Below are 23,996 nucleotides of genomic sequence, written 5' to 3' on the forward strand. Positions count from 1 at the left end.
TTTTCCTGTGGTATAGCTTACATTTATTTTAGACAGTCTGTATAGTCAGGTTCAAACATGTCCATGGGTTAGGGTAACTTTAAATCCAAATCCTCCTGTCAAAATCACATGATGAAGGGCTGGGGATGTAAGCACCTGCCTGACAGGCACTAGCTCATGAGTTTGATCCCTGGTAGCAAAAAAAGAAAAAAACCAAAAAAACCACATGACACCCAAAAGTATTTCTATGTGGGTATCTTTACATGAAAAAAGCAAAGTAGTATTCATTGTTGATGTCAAAATTGTGGTAGTTAAATTTCCAACATGACACCTGCTGTGGAAGAAATTAGCAAGTACAAGATTAGTACAACCCAAAAGATTTATTCATAACTGCCTTTTCAGAATTCACTTTTAATTCCCCTCCCCCAACAAAAAGACCATTTCCTACATCAATTCTGTCCATCGATCTGATTTTTGTTACATGCATCACAATGAGTTCTCAGTATACTTCTCCCATGTAAATTTGACATTCTGCATGAAGTTACCCTACACCTAGTGCTTTCTCTCCTTCAAAAGTATTTAAAATATTACATGACAAGACTTTCTCACTGTATCATTTTATTAATTTTCCAATAACCAGAGTACACTTTTTATGTTTTTCCTTACCATGTAATTCTGTCCTGCTTGAGCTGATAGATGTAGAGTGAGGGCTAATCTATAAAAGCTTCCTAAGGCTTGTTTGATATGTACTTTTTCTTGGAAGGAAATACAGAATGGATATTATCAGATGAAAAATCTTAATACTGATTTTGTCTTACGTTGCAAAAGAATGAACAGCTACTAAGTTGCCTCATGTATTACTGGGGATTTTTCCAGGAGTAGTAAAATACAGGCCACATTTCCTCACATTCAACACATTTATGTAACACTTTTTCCAAGAGTCTGAAGTGAAAGTAAAGCATTGTTTATATTTTTGGTTTTTTGGTGCCAGAAATCACTCATGACCATGCATTTGCCAGGCAGGTGCTTATGCCATTGAGCTATATCCTCAGCCTCTGTGTTTAACTAACCCAAACACTTAGGTTTTTAGAGTGTGTTTCACTGCTGTTCAATAAAAAATGAGTGGTAACTAAATGAATTTTCATATTCATATTCATAGGGGTTCTCTAAGGTATGTGTTCTCTGATGCTTAGCAAGGTTTGAGCTCCAGCTACTTTACATACATAAGGCTTTTCTCCAGAATGAGTTATCTTATGTAAAATGAGGGAAAAGCTCCTACTGAAAGCTTTGTCGCATCCAGCACATTCATAGGGTTTCTCGCCAGAATGAATTTTCATGTGTTGTATAAGGGATGCATGCCAAGTGAACACTTTCCCACATTCATCACATTCATAGAGCTTTTCTCCAGCATGAATTCTCTGATGTTTAATAAGGAAGGAGTGGCAACGGAAAGCCTTCCTGCATTCTTGACACTCATATGAGATTTTGGTTGTATGGACGCTCTTATGTCGAATAAGGTATGAAGAACGGCGAAATGCTTTCCCACACTCAGTGCATTCATAAGGTTTCTCCCTAGTATGTGTCACCTGGTGGTGAATGAGTTCTGAACCACTAATAAAGGCTTTTCTACATTTCCTACAGATGTACTGTTTCTTTCCTGTATGAATTCTCTGATGTCGGGTAAGGTTAGAGGCACGGCTAAAGGCCTTTCCACACTCTGTACATCTGTAAGGCTTTTCCCCAGTGTGTGTTCTCTGGTGTTCAATAAGGAAGGAAAGGTAGCTGAATGTTTTATTACAGTCTTTACACTCATGAGGTTTCTTACTAGTATGTATCATTTGATGTTTCACAAGGTTTGAAATCTGGCTAAAGGTTTTGCCACAATCCTTACATATATATGGCTTCTCTCCAGTATGAGTTCTCTGGTGTAATACAAGGGAAAAGCGCCGACTGAACATTTTTCCACATTCTTGGCATCCATAGGGCCTCTCTACTGCAGTCATACTTGTATGCTGAGTCAAAACTTCTTGCTGAGACTTGCCTGGCACAACTTGCATGACACAATCTTGTTTCCCTGGCAGCACCTCAGTGCCATCCTCAATTTGCCAGTTTCTTTTCAAGTTGGAACTTACGGAGTGTTGGCTTACAATTCTTTCCCTTATCAAACACTGGAATGGATCATCTTCGTAAGTGACATTTTTTGGAGAAAAGCCACTGATCTCACCATTTGATTCTAACACTGAAAAAAACAAAAAACAGAAAACACCAAATGTTTTTCTTTTTTTCCTTGAGTTTACACTACCTTTGAATTCACATAGCCAAGGCTGGCCTCAAACTTACAAGGATGTGTGCATCCATGTGTGTATGTTACTAGGGACTGAATCCAGGGCCTCATACATCTGAGGCAAATGTCCTGTCACTGAGGTGTATCTCAGCACTTTTACTTTTTGTCTTGAAACATGGTCTTACTAAATTGCTCAAGCTGGACTTTAACTTGTGATCCTCCTGCTTCAGCCTCCTCAGTAAAAGGGATCACAAGTATATAACATGGTGTTTCGCATACTACTCCCTTCTGTCTTTTTTTTTTTTTTTTTTTGGTACCAGGAATTGAACTCACAACCTCCCACTTGGCAGGCAGGGGCTTATGCTGCTGAGCTAAATCCCTGAACCACTACTCCCTTCTTAATGAAACAATTAAATTTAAAAATAATTTAGCAATGGCTTTCTTACCTGCTACTTATGACTGTGCAATTTGAGCGGTACACCTAGTAATTGAGAAGAGATGTGAATACATAAGGGGAAAGAGTACATATAAATAACAAAGGAGAAGAAACATCAGGAAAACAATAAATATGAAGAACAGGTTGTTAATCTTCCTTGCTCCTATTAAAGTATATGTGCTGCCGTAATTCTCCAAAAATAGTAGTTTCATAATACATTTAATAAACTGCAAGTATTCCTCAGGTCCCACAAAGACACCAAATTCTGTTAGCTTAGTGCTTTTTGTAACAGCTTACAATAATCCATGCTAAAGGAAGGAAAGAAGATGTCTCTGAAAACTGCTGTCCATCACCCTCACTTTAACCTCATCCTTTGAACACAGGGTTTTCCCATTAAATGCTTCCGATACACAATCATACGCTTAATTATTCTTGAGGCTGAATTTTAGGAATTTCATCACAGTTTTAATTAAAACAATTTTTCTAATATAGCTTTAATATTTTTCTTAAGAAATATAAAGTAAGGATAAAAGGCTATGACAGATAATTTATAATATTTGCAAATGTTTCAGAAAAACATAAACTAAATTTTAAGGTAACATGTTAGTAGTATGGGTAAAGGGGATGTGGATCCTCTTTGTGCTATTTTCTGTAAGTTTAAAATTATTTTTCAATAAAACACTTAAAAATTCATTTTTCTCAGCCAGGTGTCATGGCAAATGTTTGTAATCCCAGCATGGGAGGCTATAGCAGAAGTATTGCAAGTTCAAACCTAGCCTGGACAATTTTTTTTCTTTTAAGGGGAAAAAAAAACAAAATTTCAAAACAAGATAATTAGTAACAATGGTTAATACATTGAGTACTGTTATCTTTAAATTACCCAGGGTGTAAGATATCTACATTTAACTGTCCAAACATTAGCACATTTTATTTAATGCATTTAATTATCCAAACAATATTCTTTTCAATGAAATAAGACACATTAGTAGTATAGCTATCTTAACTATCTTTTTTTTTTTTTGTCTTTCATTTTTATCGGTACCAGGGATCGAACTCACGACTGCCTGCTTGCAAGGCAGGCACTTATGCCACTGAGCTAAAACCCCAGTCCCTATTAACTATCTTTTTTATATATTATTTCTTTCATCTTCTCATACTAGGGACACAATATGATATTTACACAGGCAAATCTGATTTATTTTACTTGTGAATATGGTCTCTAGTGGTAGCCAGTTACCTATAAAGTCTCACATTTATCGTCCTTTGTTACACAATAGTACTCCACTGTTAAAAAAAAAAATCACATCTTCATCCATTCACCAAGTGACGGCACTTGTTTCAAGACTGGGCTGTAATAAACTATGTCTCTATAAACATGGGTGTGCATATATTGCTATGGTATGCTTTTAATTCTTTTGGAATCTCGAGTCCTAGTTTTTTGAGGACGTCCACAGTGGTTACACCAGTCTACACTCCCACCAACAGTGGAGAGGGGTTCTTCTGTCCCAACAGGACCTCCAGTGTTTGTTATTGGTTGAATTCTTGATAACAGCCCTTCTTTTCAGAGTGAGATACAATGTCAGTGTTGTTTTAATTTGCATCTCTCCAGTGACCAGTGATGTTGAACATTTTTTCATATATTTATTTGCTATCTATATTTCTTCATCTGTGAAGTGTATATTTATCTTAGGCCCCCTTTTTTGGACTGGGTCTTTACACTTGGGGGTCTGACTTTTTTAGCTCATTATACGTCCTTAATAGTGATCCTCTGAAGAACACACCCTGTGGATTCTCTTCATTTTGTTGGTGGTTTCTCTTGCTGTGTAAAAGCTTTTCAGTAAGATGAGATCCCAGTTGGTGATTCTTTGTGATAGTTCCTGCACAACTGGGGTTTTATTTATACTCTGCCTACACCAATGTCTTCAAGAGTTTTACCTATTTTATCTCCCAGCAGACTTAATATTTGTTTTAATATTTAGATCTTTGATCCCTTTCAAATTTAGATTAGTGCATGGTGAAAGATATGGGTCCAATTTTAATCTCGGATGTGCACAGCCAGTTTTTCCAGCACCATTTATTAAAGAGGCTACTTTTCTTCCATTGAATGTATTTGGCACCTTTGTCAAAAATAAGGTGGGTTTCTATTTATGGAGTAGTTTCTGTATATTCTAATGTATTCCGTTGACCTTTTTGCCAGTGCCATGCTGTTTTTTGTCACAGTAGCTTTATAGCATAATTTTAAGTCAGGGATTGTGATGATCCTATCTTGCCTTTGTTGCCCAGGACTGCCTTTGCTATTCTAGGTCTCTTCTGGTTCCAGATAGATTTTGAAATTATTTTCTCTGATTCTGTGAAATATGCATTTGGAATTTTGATTGGGATTGCACTGAATTGGCTTAACAGTTTTGGAAGTATGGCCATTTTCAATATATTGGTTTTTCCTACCTAAGAACATGGGATGTATTTCCATTTTCTAATAGCCTCTTCAGTCTCCTTTTTCAGAGTACTACAGTTTTCAATGTAGAGGTCTTTTATTTTCTTCATTAGATTGATTCCTAGCTATTTCATTTTTTGCATGCTACTATGAAAGGTGGTGTTTCCCTGATTTCTCTTCAGTGAGTTTGTCATTCATCTATAGAAAGGCTACTGCTTTTTGAATGTTGTTCTTCCATAAAATACAGTCAGCTCTCAGGGATCATTTATCCTATATCCATGGATTCAACCAAGTACACACTGAAAATATTATGGAGAAAACTGTACTGAACATGTGAGTGCATTTTTCTTGCTATCCTTAAGCAATACAGTACAACAAATATATAGGTGCACATTAAATTAGATATTATAATTAATCTAAAAATAAAGTACATAGATTTACACAGATTATATGTGAATATTATGTTAACTATATAAAGGGTTAAGCATGTGCAGATTTTGTTATCTATGGACATTTCTGGGATCCACTCTCTAGATTCGAAGGGACAACTGTTTAAGTAAATCAAACGCAATGATGTATATAAAAAGAATTGTACCTCAGGAATATGTGGAGTTCATCATGGATATGCAGGGATAGTTCCGCATTTGAAAATCAATGTATTCTATCATATTAACAAGCTTTTAAAAAGTAAAATTATCCCTCTTGGTAAGCGCCCCCAATACAGGCCAGGAGGAAAACCAGCACTCCCGAGATCCAGCCATGGTGGGACTTAAGCAACTTATTCTTCTGCCGTCTTGATAAGCGCCCCTGGCATGGGCCAAGAGGAGAACCAGCAGCTCCTGTGAACCTACCAGTGTGTGGGCTGATAATCAAACACACACACACACACACACACACACACAGTACTGGGGGTAGATGTCTCAGCATCTCTTGGGAGGGTGACTAAATGTAATATAGCAAATATGGGGGATTTCCTTCTATCTTCTGTTTGAAGGTAAAAGTTGTTTTCACTGTTTTGTTTTGTTATGTTTCTTTTGCTCTATTCAGTACTCTCAATTGGTTTTATAATATTCTATTTTTGGTCTGATTTTGCTATACTTAATTGACTGCACAACTATTGTGAAGATAACAAGATATAGCATAGTACCTATTACTACCATCCCAGTATCCTGCTGTCAAGTTCTGTACTAGTTTCACTGCTTTGTTCTGTCTTGTTGTTATATTTTTACTTTCAAAATTAAATTTTTTTAAAAAGTAAAATCATGATACAATATATACAGAAAAAGCATTTGCAAAATCCAACACCCATTCTGATTTTTAAAATCTCAGCAAAACAAGAAAAGGAACTTCCTCAACTTAAAAAACATGAAACACTCTTTAGGTAGCATAGTTAATGGTAAGAAATTTGAAGCTTTTCTAAAGTTAGGAAACAGGACAATTAAGAACAAAGCAAGTATGATCTCTTTACAACTGCTTTTCAACAAGATACTTAACATAACAAGAAAGAGAAATACAACTGTCCTCCAGTATCTATAGGGAACTGGTTCCAGGACACTCATAATACTAATATTCATGGATACCTACATCCTTTATATAAAATGTACTACTGTAGTGGAATATTATCAATAGTAGGGTAGTTGTTGTATGTGGTACAAGAAATACTTGAGAACTATACTTGCTCCAAAATATGATACTTATTTGCCTAGTAGTATTGTTTAGTTTAAGGGTGTTTTGCTTTTTGTTTTGTTTGTGGTACTTGGGACTGAATCTAAGGCCTTCACACAGAGATACTTTGCTTTTCCAATCATTTTTTACTTCTTACTTCGAGAGAAGGTCTTGCTAAGTCACTAAGTTGCCCAGACTGGCCCAGAACATACAATCCTCCTGCTTTAGCCTCCCAGAGTATTGGAATTACAGGCATCTGCCACCACACCTGGCACCTGGTAGATTTATAGACTGATATGTCCCACAGACACTAAAACTTAACAGGTCTCACATTAATACAAATTTGGCTCCCCTCCATAAACTGCTTCCTTCTTTTTTTTCTTAGGAAATAATACCAACCAAGAGAGCGATGTCAAACATAATTCCCCAACCTTCTTCATGTCTATCATGTAGTCACCCACTATGTAATTACACTCTATTTCCTTGATTTTTTTACCAGTATGTCTGTCTATCTCTACTACCCAGACATCTCCACACTTCAGGTAATTATTAGATCTGGACTAGATGATGGCATTAACTTTAAATTCTATTTAAATTAAATAGTTGCCTTAGTTACTTTTCTCATTGCTCAGACAAAATACCCAACACCCAAAGTTAAGGGAGGAAAGGTTTATTTGGCTCATGGTTTGCTGAGATTTCAATCCACAGTCAGCTTACTTCAAGGCAAGGTGGCATGGCACACAAGCATCAAAGAGAAACAATTGATAGCAGGCAGAAGGCAGCAAAGCAATGGACAGGACAAGGTTCTTTCTGGCCCTTATATTGTATCCAGGATTAGGGTAGGCCACATCAATCAATGGGCTAATTTAGTAGTCACTCATGCTTAATCTTGGCACCATTTTCCTAGCATTGGATCAGTCACACTCGATTCATCTGCCTCCGGAAAAGTCCCACCTATCACTGCATGAAGTTCTCAGGTCATATCTAGACACAAGCCGTAACATTCTGCCTCTGGCCTCCCAAAGACTCATGGACAGCACTTTATGAAAAAGTTACCTGCAAAAGCCTATAGAAATAAAAAGAAATTACAACACTCTCAGCACTCAAAAATGCAAGATAGACATTTCCATTCTAAAAGTTACAAATGAGCATACAAAAGAATGGGACAAAAGCAGGCCCAAAATCCAGCAGGGCAATGAGTCCTGTAGTACCATGTCTTTCATCTAAGGCAATCTGTGAAAGATCTGAATTCCAAAGGGGACTCTACAGCCCTGCCAGCGGTTATAACTCCCATAGCTTCTCGTGGGCTAGCTCTGCTCCCTCCTTGCAGCTTTTCTTGGATGATCCACATTCCTGACTTCTCCAAACTTCTGGGATCCTGTTGCACTTCTGGTTTCACTCATAGCTTCACATACTGCCCTCTCAAGGGCACACTGCCTGGTCTCCCAGGCCTCCTTCTGAAATCAGAGTAAAAGCCTTCCTGACCCCATAACTCTTGCATTCTGCATGCTAAAACCAGCACCATGTCGATAATGCCAAAGTGTGCCACCAGCTAGAAGAGTAGCCAGGCTTCCTTCTCTCTTGGCTGTAAGGGACGAGTACCTAGATTACTGAGAACTCTGAAACTAATCCTGAGGAATGAATTATTAGGCCACTGCCATTTTGCAAAATGGTATTCTGGGGCTCTCTTTCAAAGCAAATTCCTTTACCTCTGCAACGCTGAGGCTACAAAGGCTGGAGTCCTGTTGGTTCTTGTGATATACTCAGGTCCTCTTTTCTGTTGTCTTCTTTTGAAATACTTGGTTTTTTCTTGCTAGTCTTTTCAGTGACTGTCACAACCCATGTGGCTCATGAGGTTCTTGGGATTAAGGACCGCAAAAGGATGACAAAAAGACAAAGCTGGGGTCAGGTGGAGTCTTTATTTTCCTGATGGGAGTCTTTATTTTCCTGGGTCTTCACTGCAGGGTTGTTTATTTATACCTTTTAGCAACTTAGTATCACATGATACCCTGTTGTCCTAGCAACCCACTGTTTAGATTGTCTTGGGGGTAGGTGTTCTCTGGGCTGAAGCAGCTTCTTCAGGTGGCTTGCCCCAGGCACTCTTTATTCTTAAAATGGTCATGCTCAGCCTTACATATGTGGTCAATTTCCAGCTTGAATGGCTCCCAACAAGTGACCAGTTCCTCCTCAGTTCCATCTTTGCAGGTTGCAACTTTATTGAAGCTTCTTTTCTGGCCAAATTTAAAATGTTTCATATCATTCTGCTAGGTTCTTTCCTCTTGATTCTTAACATAAATCTGGCTAAAAGCTCCCAACCTAGCCATGCCACTACCTCAACATTAGACAGCCTTTAAATTTCTTCTGTAAGATTAGTCTGCTGCCCTGAATCTCAGCCTCAAGCAAAGTCTCTGGACACGAGCAAAATGCAGACAATCTTTATGCCAATTCATAACACATATGTTCTAGAGTCCAACAGCCAGTGCACTCCTTCTTCCCAAGCCTAGTCTAGGTTCAAACTTGCCACAGTCCTGCCTCAGCCTCCCAGAGTGCGGAGATTATGAGCACGTCTAACTTGAAAGATTTTCAAGTGAGAACCCAACAAATAAATGAGGAAAAATCTTTGAGATGTACTTCACAGAGGAGGATAGCTAAATGTTTCATAAATATATGATGAGATGCCAATCTAATGAGAAATCAGAGAAATTCAAGTATAAAACACAACCAACTCTGAGTGAGGTGGCACATCCCTATAATCCCAGTATTCAGTAGGCTGAAGCAGGGGCTGACCATCAATCAGTTCAAGGCTACCTAGGATACATACTGAGTTCAAGGAGAGTGCAAACTACACAGTGAGACCCTGCCTCAAAAAAAAAAAAAAGCCACACACACACACACAAAACCATAAGCTCCCACAGTATAACCTTCTGATAGTGAAAATTATGACCCTTCATCATAGATTATGATGTCTATCAGAAAACTTTTATTGTTAATGGAAACACATGTTAGGAAAAGTATTTTAGAAAGCATCTTATCATTATCTATTAAAATGAAAGAGGTAGGGCCAGAGTTTTAGCTCAGTGTTGACCCCCAGTACCAAAAAAAAAGGCCCAGGGTTTAGCTTAGCAGCACAAGTGCCTGCCTGGCAAGTATGAAGTCTTAAGTCTGATTCCCAGTAAACAAACAAACAAAAAAAATGAAATGAAAGAGATGCCTTACCCTCTAAACCCAACAATTCCAGTCCTATGTATATACCACAGAGAAACCTGAGCCAGTATACCAAGATATAAATACAACAGCAATAAAATGCAATAATAATATCTCTATTGCAATAGTAATATCTCTAAAACTGAGAACAGCCTAAGAAGCCCTCAACACCAGACTGGGAAAACTGTGTTGTGCCTCCTTACACAATAAAACAAGTAAGTATAGCAACATGCATAAATCTTTTTTTAAAAATTGAGAAGCAGTCACAATAAATTATGAATACTATATAAAGCTTACAAACTTACAAATCTAAACTATAGTGAACAGATGCATACATAAGGGAAGAAACTATACAGAACCAAGGAAGTTACTGCACATTGAGTATCACTAGTTGAAATATCATGACAAGTTTCAGATTTTGCATTTTCAGATTAGAGGTACTTAATCAATAATGTCTGTGCAAATATTTCAAACTCTGAATAGTATGTGCTGCTTGTAAATATTCTGGATAAGATACTCAACTGTACCACAAAAGCAGAAACATACCTCCAGTTTGGAACTGGTATAGGCAGACACACCTCAGGGATGTGGCAGTAAGTGTCTATTTACTATCTTGGTTACCTGGGTATTATCTGGTAATAAACCCGTTAGGCTCCACATCTATGTGAATGCATTATAAGATGCTTCCAATAAAAGAGATTTTTTAAACACAAAAGCTGCAAGAGCTATATTTAAAAAGTAGGAGTTGATGTAGTGTTTCCAGGTCCTTTTTTTGCTTTCCTTGTACATGGTTTAATAGGTTTTGTTACTTTAAAAAAAAAAATTAGAAGAAAAGCTAGGCACAGTGCCCATGCCTATAGTCCCAGCTACTCAGGAAACCAAGCAGAGGCAGTAGAACTACTTGACCCCCTCGCTCCAAGTTCAAAACCCTACCTCATTTTCATTCTCATTCTCAACAACATTTAGAAAAGAACATTTTTCTTGTTTATCTCACACTTAAATGAAGTCTCCCTGTACTTGCTGCACCTCATGACTTTAGCCATACCGGTATCTTCTTCCCAAATCCTCTGCAGCCTCCTAGATAGTGCACCAGTTTCGGTCGTGTATGATACTAATGACACACTGGCCCTGTGGGCTGAGCTCAGTTTTTTTTGTCTTTTTCCTTTTTATCGGTACCAGGGATCGAACTCACGACTGCCTACTTGCAAGGCAGGCGCTTATGCTGCTGAGCTAAATCCCTAGCCCCCTGAGCTCAGTTTTTACAGCATCTGTTTCCTGTTCCTTCATCAGGACTTACAATCTACTGCTTATTGAATACACATATTTCTCCTTTTTTCTCAACAGGAGCACTTTCTAACCACAGACCTTTGCTTCAGAACCAACTATAAAAGTAACAGAAATTTTTGTATTTTATATATATATTTAAGCTCAGAATCTACAAGGGTAAGGCATGGCCATACTTATTTTTAAAGAGTCTCACCAGCAATGCCAGTATCAAGCAAAGATAAAGAAAGCTTTCAGAGCAATTCTAACTTAATGTATGGTTTCAGTTTTTACTTAAGATTCCCACCCTGAATGTTTTCCTAACGTATATTACAGTTTATTGCTAGACACATTCTCTTGGAAATACCATCCTCTACCAACACCAAGCAAATGTCAAACTAATTTGTCTTTTTTCTCTAAAATTGACCATTTTCTTTTTATTTTACTATTCTTAGCCAAATTATCCACACCCAAAATACCAACTTAAAATAAATTTTTTCTCTCATTGCAAAACTACTAATCTCTAACTTAAACTATACACACATTTTATCCCACATCATAAATTCCTTGGTAGCTATTATAGTTTATTTATTACACTAAATGACTCAGTACAGTATGTCAGTTAAGACTCTGTATTAAAAGAAAGTCTTAGAGGATTTAGCTCAGTGGCACTGTGCCTGCCTGGCAAGTGTGAGGTCATGAGTTCAATCCCTGGCTCCAAAAATAAATACAATGCATTGCAATACAATGCAATACAATACGAGAAAGTCTTAACAAGATTTCAATATGTTAAACAGTGGTAGGAGACAATATGAATAAATGAATAGATTATCAACTACCCAAAAAAATGGGCAGGGGATGTAGCTCAATGGTAAAGTGCTTGCCTAAAATATGTGAGGCCCTGGGTTCAATTCCCACTACCACCAAAAAATAGCTGAAGAATGAATTAATCTTTCTAAGATAATTAAATGTAACACTACCACTGAGATTCATAAATAAATATATATATATGCACTGGAAACATACATATACATACACATGTATATGTACTAGGAACACGCCAATGTGAAGGAAAAAAAAACATAACATGGGGCAGAGACATAACAGGATGTATCTATTTGTGTAAAAGTGGGGGCAAAATATAAGAACCGGGTATGACATTGTCCCTTGTGGAGCTATACTCAAGACTTCATAGTTTCTGTATCTCTCCTATCTTTAAGGGAACATTTTCCAACTAGTGTATTAAAAAGTAGAGCTTTCTCATTGACTAGTTGGGTTGTTATTTTTAAAACTTCCCCTCCAAGGTACGTATGGTATAACTCCAGCACTAGTAGGAATTCCAGCACTAGGCATGCCTATAATTCCAGCCGTAGGAGGCTGAGGCAGGAGGAGCACCAAGAGTTCGAGACTAGCCTGGAGTACATAGTGAATTCAAGGTCAGCTGTGTATAGCAAAACCCTGTCTCAAAAAAACAAAGTACTTTTTTAAATTTCCCTTACTATCACCTAACTCATCTGAAAAGTGATCTCTGTTCATTTCTCCTTTCCCCAGCCAGGGCTCTTTGCCTTGTTCCAACAAGGAAACAACATCTGGCTTAGAAATGGAAAGACCTGCTTGCAGAAAATGAAATAAATTCAAAATCAGTCCTTAAATTATAAGAAAAGAGAGGCCATTAAAATAAATGTTAGAGGGGCTGGGGATTTAGCTCAGCGGCATAAGCACCTGCCTTGCAAGCAGGCAGTCGTGAGTTCGATCCCTGGTACCGAAAAAGACCAAAAAAAAAATAAATAAATAAATGTTAGATGGAAGTATGAAGAATATCTGGACATTAGCTAAAGTTGCAACCCCCAATTTAAAACATTTTTAAAAAGCCATACCTCCCTTATGTCTGTTCAACCAGACAATCAAACTTTTCAACAACTGTTCTAAAGATAAAATTATATCTTGAAGGAAATGAGGAGGACTACTTACCCAGTGAAACCAGATGACCATAGTTCTCTAACATTACACATTTATACAAATCTCTCTGAGCAGGCTGCAGCCATTTCCACTCCTCCTGGGAGAAGTCTATGGCTACATCTCTGTATGTCACTGATCCCTGCAATTACATACAGATATGTGTATAAATAGCATCCATGCCCCAAAGACCCTGAACATGGAATGAAATAAGTCTCACTGTGGAGAGTTTGTAAGTGGTGGCTATGAGAATTTCTCGAATGCTAAGTAATTACACAACTAAGAGGAAAAGGAGGAAAAATAAAGCAATTTGTCCTGAAATAATTTAGTTTTGCTCAAGATTTAGGACTATATATGTGAACAACTTGGATTTCTCACTCTGGTTGCAAAAGTCTTAAAATCTTCTGTACCACAAGTAGTGCATTTAATAAGCAGTATGTTTTCCTTAGTATCAGCCCATTTGCAGGGGCTATAGCTTGGCGGCACAAGCGCCAGCCTGGCAAGTGCGAAGGCATGAGTTCAATCCCTGGTACCAAAAGTTAAAAGTTTTAGTATTTGTGCTGCCGAGTCCAGCGCAAAATTAGCCTATTTTAATATGAGTTTCTTCACGATAATAGTTGGCTGCAACAGATAACAGCAGCACCCTTAAAATGGGTCATGCAAAGTCAAATCTGTCAACGTCATCCCAAAGAAACTTAGCTACAATGAAATACAGCAGAAATTGTATCAATGTCACACAAGGAAAGTAAGCAATGTAGTACACAGACCCCCAAAGTAGGAAATGTAATCCTTCCCAGGATAAAACCTAAGCTCTTTTCCACAGGGTAAAAAAATAATAAGACCCTACTTTGAAGCTTGGTTTAATTCCACTTGAGGAATCCATACAGCTATAACGTATGGACAGGAATTAAAAATATCACTAATAGCAATCATTAAATATACGGAAAGTTATATTTTACAGTTTTAAAGTTTAAGACACGGTAAAACATTGTTCACTAATAAATGAAGCTGTTTCGTAGACTACACAGAGCTGCAGCAGTGGTGGAAACTGGATTCCACAACAAAACACACAAGTCTCTGGATTTGGAGACAAGACGAAAAGTAGGCCAGGAAAAACAAGAGGTGATTTGTAATGGTCGATGTTGTTTATGCCCACCTCTGTGAAGGACAATCACCAGCAGTTAGTTCCAACCAAAATGAAAACATCACTGTTCCTAGGTAAGGAAACGTACAGTCATATCTGCAAAACGGGTATTGTCAATTTAAGTTTTGTTCATGGCTGCACCCCTAACAGCATCAGAATCTCTCGAGGGACGGCGTTCCCAGCACTTCCGACTCGGGTCCAGGACTGAGCCCAGCATCCTTGCCTCAAGTTCCTCGCAAGTTCCGCGCGATCCTGGCCTTCCAAGGATCTGCACCACTGACGCAAATGCTTAAGGATTCTCAGTAAGAAAAAGTGAAGAGCTGCCAAGGAGGGCATTTGGAGCAGTCCCGGCGGCCTTGAAAAAGGGACTGTACCACTGCGTCGGGGAGGTGACACCAGCTAAGGAGAAGCTGACAAGCGGGCATCCAGGAAGGGGACAGAGACACCCACTTACCAATCGGCCATGGCGGGAAAAAGGAGCCCGAGCGCCCATACGCCGCCACGCTCCGCCCGACGCTGCGCGTCCCTGCACCACCACGGGCTCTGGCGCTGGCCTGGGCAACGCGGTCTCTCCGCTAACAGGCGCTGGGGTGGCGTCTTCCGAGGTAGGAACGCTCCCAGCCACCCTTGGACAGTTAGCACCCTAAGAGCAGCCCTGTACCCATCTGCATCCTTGACTTCGAGCTGAACGAGGCATCGCGTAATTTCGCCTTTCATAGGATTTCAGACTTGCAACCTTGACCACACCATGCCGCCAACAACTACACTTCCTGGGGGACACAGTCACGAGGGAAGACGGAGGGTTTTTCCCTACTACAGATCCCAGTGAGCCACGTGGCCAAGGCTACAACGACTGGAAACAAAAACGGCTAGACTCAGACAATTTCCTAGAGGATACCAGGCAGACTGGGCGTCTCCGCCACTCTACAGTTCCAGGATGCCCCGCAAACACGTCCTCCAGCATACATTTCCCAGAGACCATCGCGGCGAGTAAAGGAAAGGGAGTTTGAGCTCTACTACAGCTCCCAGCGTTCTCCGCGGCCACACCCACCACGCCACAAAATAAAGTCCGCTTGATGCAGATAACTACTCTTCCCAGGACCACCTGCGGCCCGCCTGAACCGCCCCCATGATGAACTACAAGTCCCAGAATTGACTTCGGACTCTGCGACTGGTCAGCGCCCTCGGGCCTCTGGAACGGTGGGAAGCAGACATCAAAACTTCAAGATCAGGGACAAAGACTTAAAGATGACCTCGCCTCCAGTCACCACCGCAGCCTGCTAAATATCCCCCACTCTCCAGAGTCGTGGACCGCGATGGTGATCTACTGTGTCCGGGGATAGTTAGCAAGGAACAGAGCAGCTGACTGCCCTAGACTCTCGGAGGCTCCTCTCGGTCACGCTGAAGCGCTGGGGAAAGGGGAGCCTAGCTAACTCCTTTTTTGGGGAGCCAGAACAGCATCGGGACCCAGAGGAGCTGAGTCTGTCCGCAGAAGGGAAGGAAAAGGCCCAGTGTTGGAGTCTGAGGGCTCAGGGAGGGTCCATGCCCAGAATCAAGGTTTGGGAATATGGTGTCTGAAAGAGGCAAGAGAGACACTGTGCTGTACAAAATGAAAAAAGGGATACATCCACTGGCTCAGTGAAAAAGACAGGAGACTAAGCAGGATTTCGTGAAGGAAATCTGAATGTTGTGCAATGAACAGTAATTGGGAAAACCCGAGAATTTTGAGAAGAAATATGATCATTTGCATTCTAGAGCCTTACTTTAAGGATGACTTGAGGGATTAAGGTTTGAGCTTGGAAGGCCAGATGATGGGTGCATAAGGTGGAGACTTATCTACACTGGTACAGAAGGAATAGGATTATCCAAGCTAATTCAAAAAATTTAAAGGAAGAATCTAAAGGGCCGGGTTATGAATTAGGTGTGGTAGTTAGAAGACTTTAGTTTCTTGCGTGGGTGGTGTTTCTAGAGGTTCATTCTTTTTTTTTTTTTTTTTTTTTTTTTTTTTTGTCTTTTTCATTTTTATCGGTACCGGGGATCGAACTCACGACCGCCTGCTAGCAAGGCAGGTACTTATGCCGCTGAGCTAAATCCCCAGCCCTAGAGGTTCATTCTTTAAAGTCTCTTCCACCACAGTGTCATCCACTCTCATGACTTCATTTTGTACTCACCACAGATGCCTTGGCTAGACCTCTTAGGTAATCACTTTGTTTCATTAAATTGATAACATAAGAAAATGACAGAAAAGTTTTATTTTGGAAACTTGAGCAGTAGTATGTGCCTGTTTAATCAGAACTACTAGTCCTGTCCAAACTATCATTTTTGACCTACAGTCTCACTATAACTTCACTACATCCATTTCCCAAGTCTTTTCTTTACACACAATCAGCCTGTTTATGAAGACAATTCAAATCCTAGTACTCTGACATAATTTAAGGGTTGTTACTTGCTCTTAAATCAAAAATTATTTAAAATGGACCTTTGAAAAGCTGCATAATCTTACTTTGACTCTTCTATTTTCCTGCTCTGCTTAAGCTTTTTTTCTCCAGATGACATGAACTATAGAAACTTTAACCATGTTAATTTGCCCTTACAAAAAAGAAAGAAAAAAACCTGTTTTGCCACACAATAACTTCATTAGTTCATTTTAACTCGTTTATCATCATGAGTTTGAGACCAGCCTAGGCTACATAGTGAGTTCAAGGCCAACCTGAACTACACAGCAAGATACAGTCTCAAAAGGCAAACAAAATTACCATAAGTTAGTCAAATGTATTACTGACTTAAAAATAGGAAGCCAAGTGTGGTGGCACATGTCTGTAGCCCAACAATCTCTGGGAGGGTGATGTAGAGAGATTCCAAATTCAAGCCCAGTCTGGGCAATACAGCAATGTAGTGAGGACCTGTTTCAAAATTTTAAGGACTGAGAGCCAGGCATGGTGGTGCCTGCCTATAATTCCAGCGGAGGATTGTTGAGTTCACATCAAGCCTGGGTTATATAGTGAGCTCAAGGCCACCCTGAAATGCATTAGGATACCATGTCTCAAAAATCAAACAAATAAGGACTAGGAATGTACCTCATTGGTTAAATGATTACCTAGCATACATGGGATCTGTCTCTTATACAGAAAAAAAAAATGGTCAAACTTCTGCCAAGATGTAACAAGTGAAAATTACAAATATTGATAAAAAAGCAAAACTACTGTAGGGAGCCATTGAAGCTGGAGATTGAACTCATGTGTGGGGCTAAAGCAAGGCCAACCCAGAAAAAACAGAAAGACCAAAACAAGCTTGTAAACAAGTTGTTCCAGCGCCAAGAAGGCAATGGTTGGTAGGCAGAGGGGCTGAAATTGACATCATCTTTCCCAGTATATAAATAAAGGTGCTACAGGGGCTGAGCAGTTCCTTTCCTCCCATCAGGAGGATAAGTAGTCCACTTGACTCCAGCTTTGTCTCTTTATTTTTCTCATCCTCAGCTTCTTATAGTAATAACTCATGATTATCCTGAGCTATGTTCCCATTTCACCAATGTCCATTTCACTATGAAAAGCCCTGGGTTCAATCCACAATACCATGGAAGAGATGAGTGATGAATGCCCCTGTCGCCTCCCAACTGTTCCCAGGCAGTGGAGTAGGTTGCTCGGAGCTCAAAGAAAATACCTGGTGAAAGCTTGTGGGAAATAAAGTTTACAGCTTAGTAAGAGGAACTAACAGGGAAGATAAGAATTAATTGATATTGACAGGAAAGGTCCAGAGAAGCATAAGGGTCCAATGGCTCTACTAAGCTCCATAAGGGGGATATACTTTTCTAAATCACTATTTGGCAAAGTCTCCACAAGGAGGAGATACTCTATGACAGTGCTGCATAGGAGGTCAGTGGCAGCTGGATGGATAAATCCATACAAGGTCACATGGGGACAGGTTTCATGGACTCAACTACACAGCAAGGACATCACTGACTCCCTGGGAATAGCTGACACAGCATAGGGGTAACAAAGCAGATTCTAGGTAAAACAGTAGTTTGCCCTGTTCCCAAAATACCTCAGCCAGTACATATCTGGACAGTCTGGTCCAGGCATACTTACAACGTCCCCTTGACTTCAAGTCTTAGGAACTTTGCACAAAAAATACATTGTAAAGACATAGTGCTTCAAATCAAATTGATTTAAGAGGATACATTTATATGTTCAAAAGTTTATCTGATTCATCTGTGCCATAGATTGCTTATTTCCATGTTGAACATCCCTACCACACAACCTAGGCTCTTAAAGGAGTCCTTAGCCTGCTGCTTTCCATCTGAATGTCTACCATGCAGCATTTACAAGTTATTGTTTTAAAAAATACATTGACTTGGTTGATGAAAGACTATTTGCTACTGTAAGAGATGGTTTCATTCTAGAGCATGGAATTTCAGATGATGTACGGCTGCCTGACAGAGACAGCTGAAGATGTCTCTATTCAAGTTCATCTTGCCAGGGTGCATTTGGTAGCTGAATGAGGGTGGACACAAAGACATGTTCCTGATGTTCTGAATCCTGGCCCGGCAAGTCTGTTTAGGGTCTGGAGAGGTTCTGTAGGATATGCATTGCAACCCAACCTGTCCTACTTATTCCTACTTCCGTCTTTTCACAAAAATTTATCCCCAGTGAATGCCTCCCACTCCAGTCTAGCTCAGAGGCTGCTTCCAGAAGTTCCAAATGATTTCAGTTGGTACCAGAAGAGAAGCATTCTAACATTGCAAGAGCTAAAGCTGGATTTTTGAAGCTGGGTCACACTTTATCCAATTGCCACTACAAACCTATGCAGTGGTGGGTACAGTACAGATGGCCCTGGCCAAAAAAGAATGCAACACATGGTGTTATGTGTTAGGTGTTTGAACCTCAGGAAAGAAAGAGAATATCAAAGTTAATAGGACTGGGTGACAGTTGCTAAAGGCCACTGATGCTCTATAAGAAGGTAACAACAATTGAGTCCAAAACATAAGCACTGAAATTCAGGACTGAACATCAGAGGACCTTTGGTTACATACAAAGCTCTAATATCCTGCAACAGCAAAAAGAATGTCTAAGCATCTTAACTTCAAAGAAGGCTAAACACTAAGCAGGGCAGGACTGATGTGAGAAGGTGCAGACCTGGAAAACCTGAGGCCTTGATATAGTATATGCAATAGAGACCTCAGAACAATGACCATGAATATTTTGCCTTTCTGGAATTTTCTGATCCCATTGAGCCTGAAGAAGAGAGGTCCCCATCGTGTCTTAGTAAGAGCTAACACCCCCACTACTCACCTTGCTGAAATACAATGCAGCAGCCTCTGCTCTCTAAGACAACAGCCCCCTAAGTACATATCACTAGTCATGACATCCCTCATTTGGTTCCATGCCTAAACAGGGAAGGAAGAGACTACATCCCAAAGGTGCAGAATTTTCCATTTGGGTCATCAATACCAAGAGGAGGACCTGTGGCTCTGGACTCAGGAAGGATCCGAGGACTGTAGTAGGGAACTGTACAAAGAAAAGATTTATTTTGGATGCTTTCCTGAGAGCTTGCCTTTAACCATCTAGTAGAAACCCCCAAGAGAGGAAACAAGTTCAATACAGATACTCCTAAGAATGGGACAAAGGTGACAGCCAACTGGGACAAACTGAAGTGCTAGAAAGCATACGGAAGATGGGAGGAACAGAGTCTCAGGGGAGTAAAGAATCTGGGGTATTAGGATCCACAAGAGGAGAGGTGTGCCACCTACAATGACCAGGCCCAAAGGACCATCAAGAAGGCACTGGCAAATAGAAGCCCCATGGCAGGTCCTCCCCACAGGCAGGCTAAAGATAGGCCAAACTCATAGAACACAGAACTAGAGTTCTCAATTATAATGGAGATGACAGAACCCTAACAGGCCAGGGACTAGGTAGCATGCTTGCTTGTGGAGACCAGTGTTAAAAACAGTGTGATGGCTGGCAATGTGGGCATAGCAGTGGGGACATCTCCAGAGAGTCATCAAAGTGGTGAGCAGAACACCACATCCAAAAAGAAAAACAAATGTACAGGCATATGCATGCCCTTCAGCTTATGCAACAAGAAAAAATATCAAAGAAAAATGACTGAACATGATCAGTTAAAAAGTTACAATCTTAGAGACCGGGGATTTATCTGGGTGGGCATAAGTGCCTACCTGGTAAGCCTGAGGCTGTGAGTTTGGTCCCCGGTACCAACAAACAAACAAAACTAGTTACAATCTTGTCTGAAGTCCTAAGCTGTCACAGTTTATGTCAGTGAACCCCACCCCCTGGCCAAGACTCATACAATCACTGACACAGCCAAATCTAGTGTTTGTGATTGGTTTGTTATCTAGTACTCAGGCTGGTGGTGGGCTACATGTGCCCAGGGGTGGAGCCAGTATACAGTGTAATGGTGAGAAGTTGTCTTTCTTGCTTGCAGTTTACAGTAGTTCCACCATGCCACCTTGCCACTTGAAGCCAATTGATTATGAACTAAAACCTCCAAGGACAAAAAATAAACCTTTCCTTACCTCATTTTGGGCATGAGGTATTTTGTCTCAGCAACATAAGGAACCACAACAGAATTTGATACCAAGCAGTGGGAATGTTGCTGTGACTGTACCTGACCATGCTGTTCAAGAACCTTTGGAAATGGCTTGTAGGAAAAGTTTGGAAAGGTTCGGAGATGTTGCCTAAATGCATAGAGCTGGAACAGTTTAGGCTGTTCTACAGGGGAGATTCTGGTGTCAGAGCTCAGGAGACCAAAGGCTGATAGAAAGCCTACTGGTAAAGACCAGGTTCAGGAGGTTTCTGCAGGGAAGGACTGCATTGGCTGTTGTTGGACTCCACGTGATGTGTGTTATGGCTTATCAGAAATTTGTCTGCATTTTGCTCATGTCCAGAGACTTTGCCTGAGACTAAGATTAAGGGTGACAGACTGATTAATCTGGCAAAGGAAATTTCAAGGCAGTCAAATGTTGAGGCAGTGGCATGGCTATTGTTCGGGGCTTTTAGCCAGGTTTCTGTTGCAAATCAAGGGCAAAGAGCCTAGCAGGATGATTTAAAACATTGTGAGTTTTTTCCAGAAAGCTGTGAACTGTAAAGATAGAGCCGAGACATTGATTGCTAAGAAGGAACAGAGAAATAAAAAAGATGGTCTAGGAGCATCCTGGGAAGCAGTGGGTCTCCACCCTTTGCAGCCTCAAAACTGCAAAGATGAAAGACTGCTTGGAGGAGAAAGCTGCAGAGCACCAGATTCCAGAGTGATGACAGCGGCCACAGGAGATTCCAAGATGGCAGTGGCTGCACCAGATTTCACAATGGTGGTGACACAGAAAAGTTGTTCCTCACAATCAGGTTTAGAGTACTCAGCAGTCCAGGCACTTGACACTTATGGTCAAGAGAGAGGAAAGCCTGGCTAATGCTTCAGCTGCTAGCAAACCTCTGCAGCATCCATATGGCACTGGTTTTAGATGAATGGAAGATGCGTGAGTTCTGAGGTTAAAAAGGCTTCCACCTCAATTTCAAAGAGCCTGAAAGCCCAGGAAGTGTACCCCTGAGCAGGCAATATGTGAACCTGCAAGTGTGAAGCCACAGGTGCAGTGGGGGCCCCAGAAGTTTGGAAAAGCCAGAAACATGGATCATCCAAGGAAAGCTGCAATTGAGCAGAGGGGGATTAAGAGAGAAGGTGTAGGAGTTGAAATCCTGGGAAGTACAGTGGGGATGGAGTCACCCAAGCATTTTGGGGCTTGCAAACAATTTGCTTCAGATGCTGAGCACAGAACTCCAGGACTTAATGTTTGCTCCTGCTGGGCTTTGGACTTGCTTTGGTTCCAATGCTTTGTGTTTCTATTTGTAACTTTCTGAATGGTAATGTTTATCTTGTGCCACTGCATATTGCAAGTGTTTAACTTTGTTTTCATTTGTACAAGGGCTTGCAGCTAAGAGTTTGCCTTAGATCTTGGAGGAGACTTGGGACTTAAGATTTTTCAGTAATGTTGAAACTGTTAGGACTTTGGAAATTCTTGAAGATGGACTAAATAGCTTTCATATAAAGGACGTGCAAGAGCCTTTGGGGGGGACAGAGGTAGAATGTGATGATGGTTTATGTCAGATAGCCAAGCCAGGCTTCATGCAATCATGGATGCAGCCAAATTAGCATTTGTGATTGGTTGTTGTAGTCTGGGGTTGTACACAGAGAACAATTCAGGTCAGGACATGGAGTTTATAATATTTTTATAATGGTCACTGAAAGTTAACACAGGAGAATGCAGGAAATCTATCCACAACACCAACGACATCGATTATTTAAGTCAAGAGCCTAATCCCCACGGCAATGTCCCACATGAGTCCAGATAAAAACCCAGAGCTCAGAACAACACCTCCATGAGTCCAACTGGAAGTCCAGAGCCCACAAGAACTCACGCCAGTCTCTTTTACGGATTCGTGCCGGGAAGACCCAAGGGTCAGCGGTGGAAGCCAGAAAGTCCATGCCAGCAGGATGAAGGAGCTGTGCTAGTGGGATGAGGGTTCTACACTGGAGCTGAGAAGTCACACTCACAACAAAGAGCGGGGCTGTCCTGAAAGGAACCACAGCTGTCCTCAGTGACACGGAGGCCCCGAGCTCCTCCGACAAGCACAGTCGGGAACGTGCCAGGAAGCAGCGTGACGAGTTCACCCTGGAGACCAGGCAGCACATGTCTTCCCCTCCGGAGCCAGGAAGCAATGCTTGATGTGAAGACCAAAGCTTCTCCAGGAGAACCAACAGCTCAGACAGTAACTCGTAGGAGAACCAACAGTGCCTCCATAACGCCTCCATCCCTCTCTACACCTCTCTTCTTCTCCACCTATTTATCCTGGCAACCCTCCTCAGGTGGAGCATCTTCTCTCAATACATGCTGATGTAATCCAGCTGGTGTTAAGTTGACCACTAGCTATCGAACCATAACATTGGTTCATTGTCTAGTGCTTGGATTGGTGATATAAGTGCTACACTCACCCTGGGGTGAAGTTAGCATACAGTGTAATGGCAGGAAGATGGCAGGTCTCTCTCTTTTGCTGTCCATGCTTGCTGTTTGCAGCCACCATGAACTGCTGGCCGTCAGCCATGTCATTTTGCCTTGGAGCCAACTGAGTATGGACTGAAACCTGTAAGAAATAAACCTTCCTTTCCCTAACTATGGTCATCATGTATTTTGTCTCAACAAGGACAGAAAAGTAACCAAGGCAGAAGAGATGGTAAGGTCTCAGATATAATGTATTTAACTACTGGTGTGTTAATGCACTGTTTTATAGTGCATTGCTATCACAAATTACAATTAATAATGTGAGCTCACATGAAATAAAATGGGTAATGGAATAAACAATTATATACCTGAAATGAACAAAGATCTATTTTTCCTCCAGGACAGTATTAACTCTCCTGACCTGTTTTATAAGTTAGAAGTTTACAGAAAAACTTCATTGGTTCACTCCACTGGCAATCTCAGGCAGAAGCATGTTTCTCTCCAGGGTTAAAAGATAAGCCTCCTACAAATGTAGATGTGAAGTGCCCTGGAACATAGGTTCTACATTTGTAGGAGTTTATTCAGGGGCCTACAGAGGCATCCCTTTCAAAGATGACAATCAATTGC

At 40.7% G+C, this 23,996-nt stretch overlaps 1 protein-coding gene across 1 annotated transcript; it reads right to left on the reverse strand.

Moving 5' to 3' along the window:
- Znf140 (zinc finger protein 140) lies at positions 1-15,347 on the reverse strand. Its single transcript, XM_063227056.1, is given in 7 exon segments — positions 1-1,193; positions 1,196-2,227; positions 12,789-12,875; positions 13,237-13,363; positions 14,069-14,108; positions 14,820-15,049; positions 15,264-15,347. Coding segments are annotated over 7 exon segments (1,716 nt in total). The 3' UTR covers positions 1-1,077.
- Positions 15,348-23,996: the final 8,649 nt, after the last annotated feature.

Source organism: Cavia porcellus, unplaced genomic scaffold (genome assembly GCF_034190915.1).
Source record: "Cavia porcellus strain 051 isolate PalLab524CR breed Dunkin Hartley unplaced genomic scaffold, mCavPor4.1 scaffold_16, whole genome shotgun sequence".
Taxonomy (NCBI): domain Eukaryota; kingdom Metazoa; phylum Chordata; class Mammalia; order Rodentia; family Caviidae; genus Cavia; species Cavia porcellus.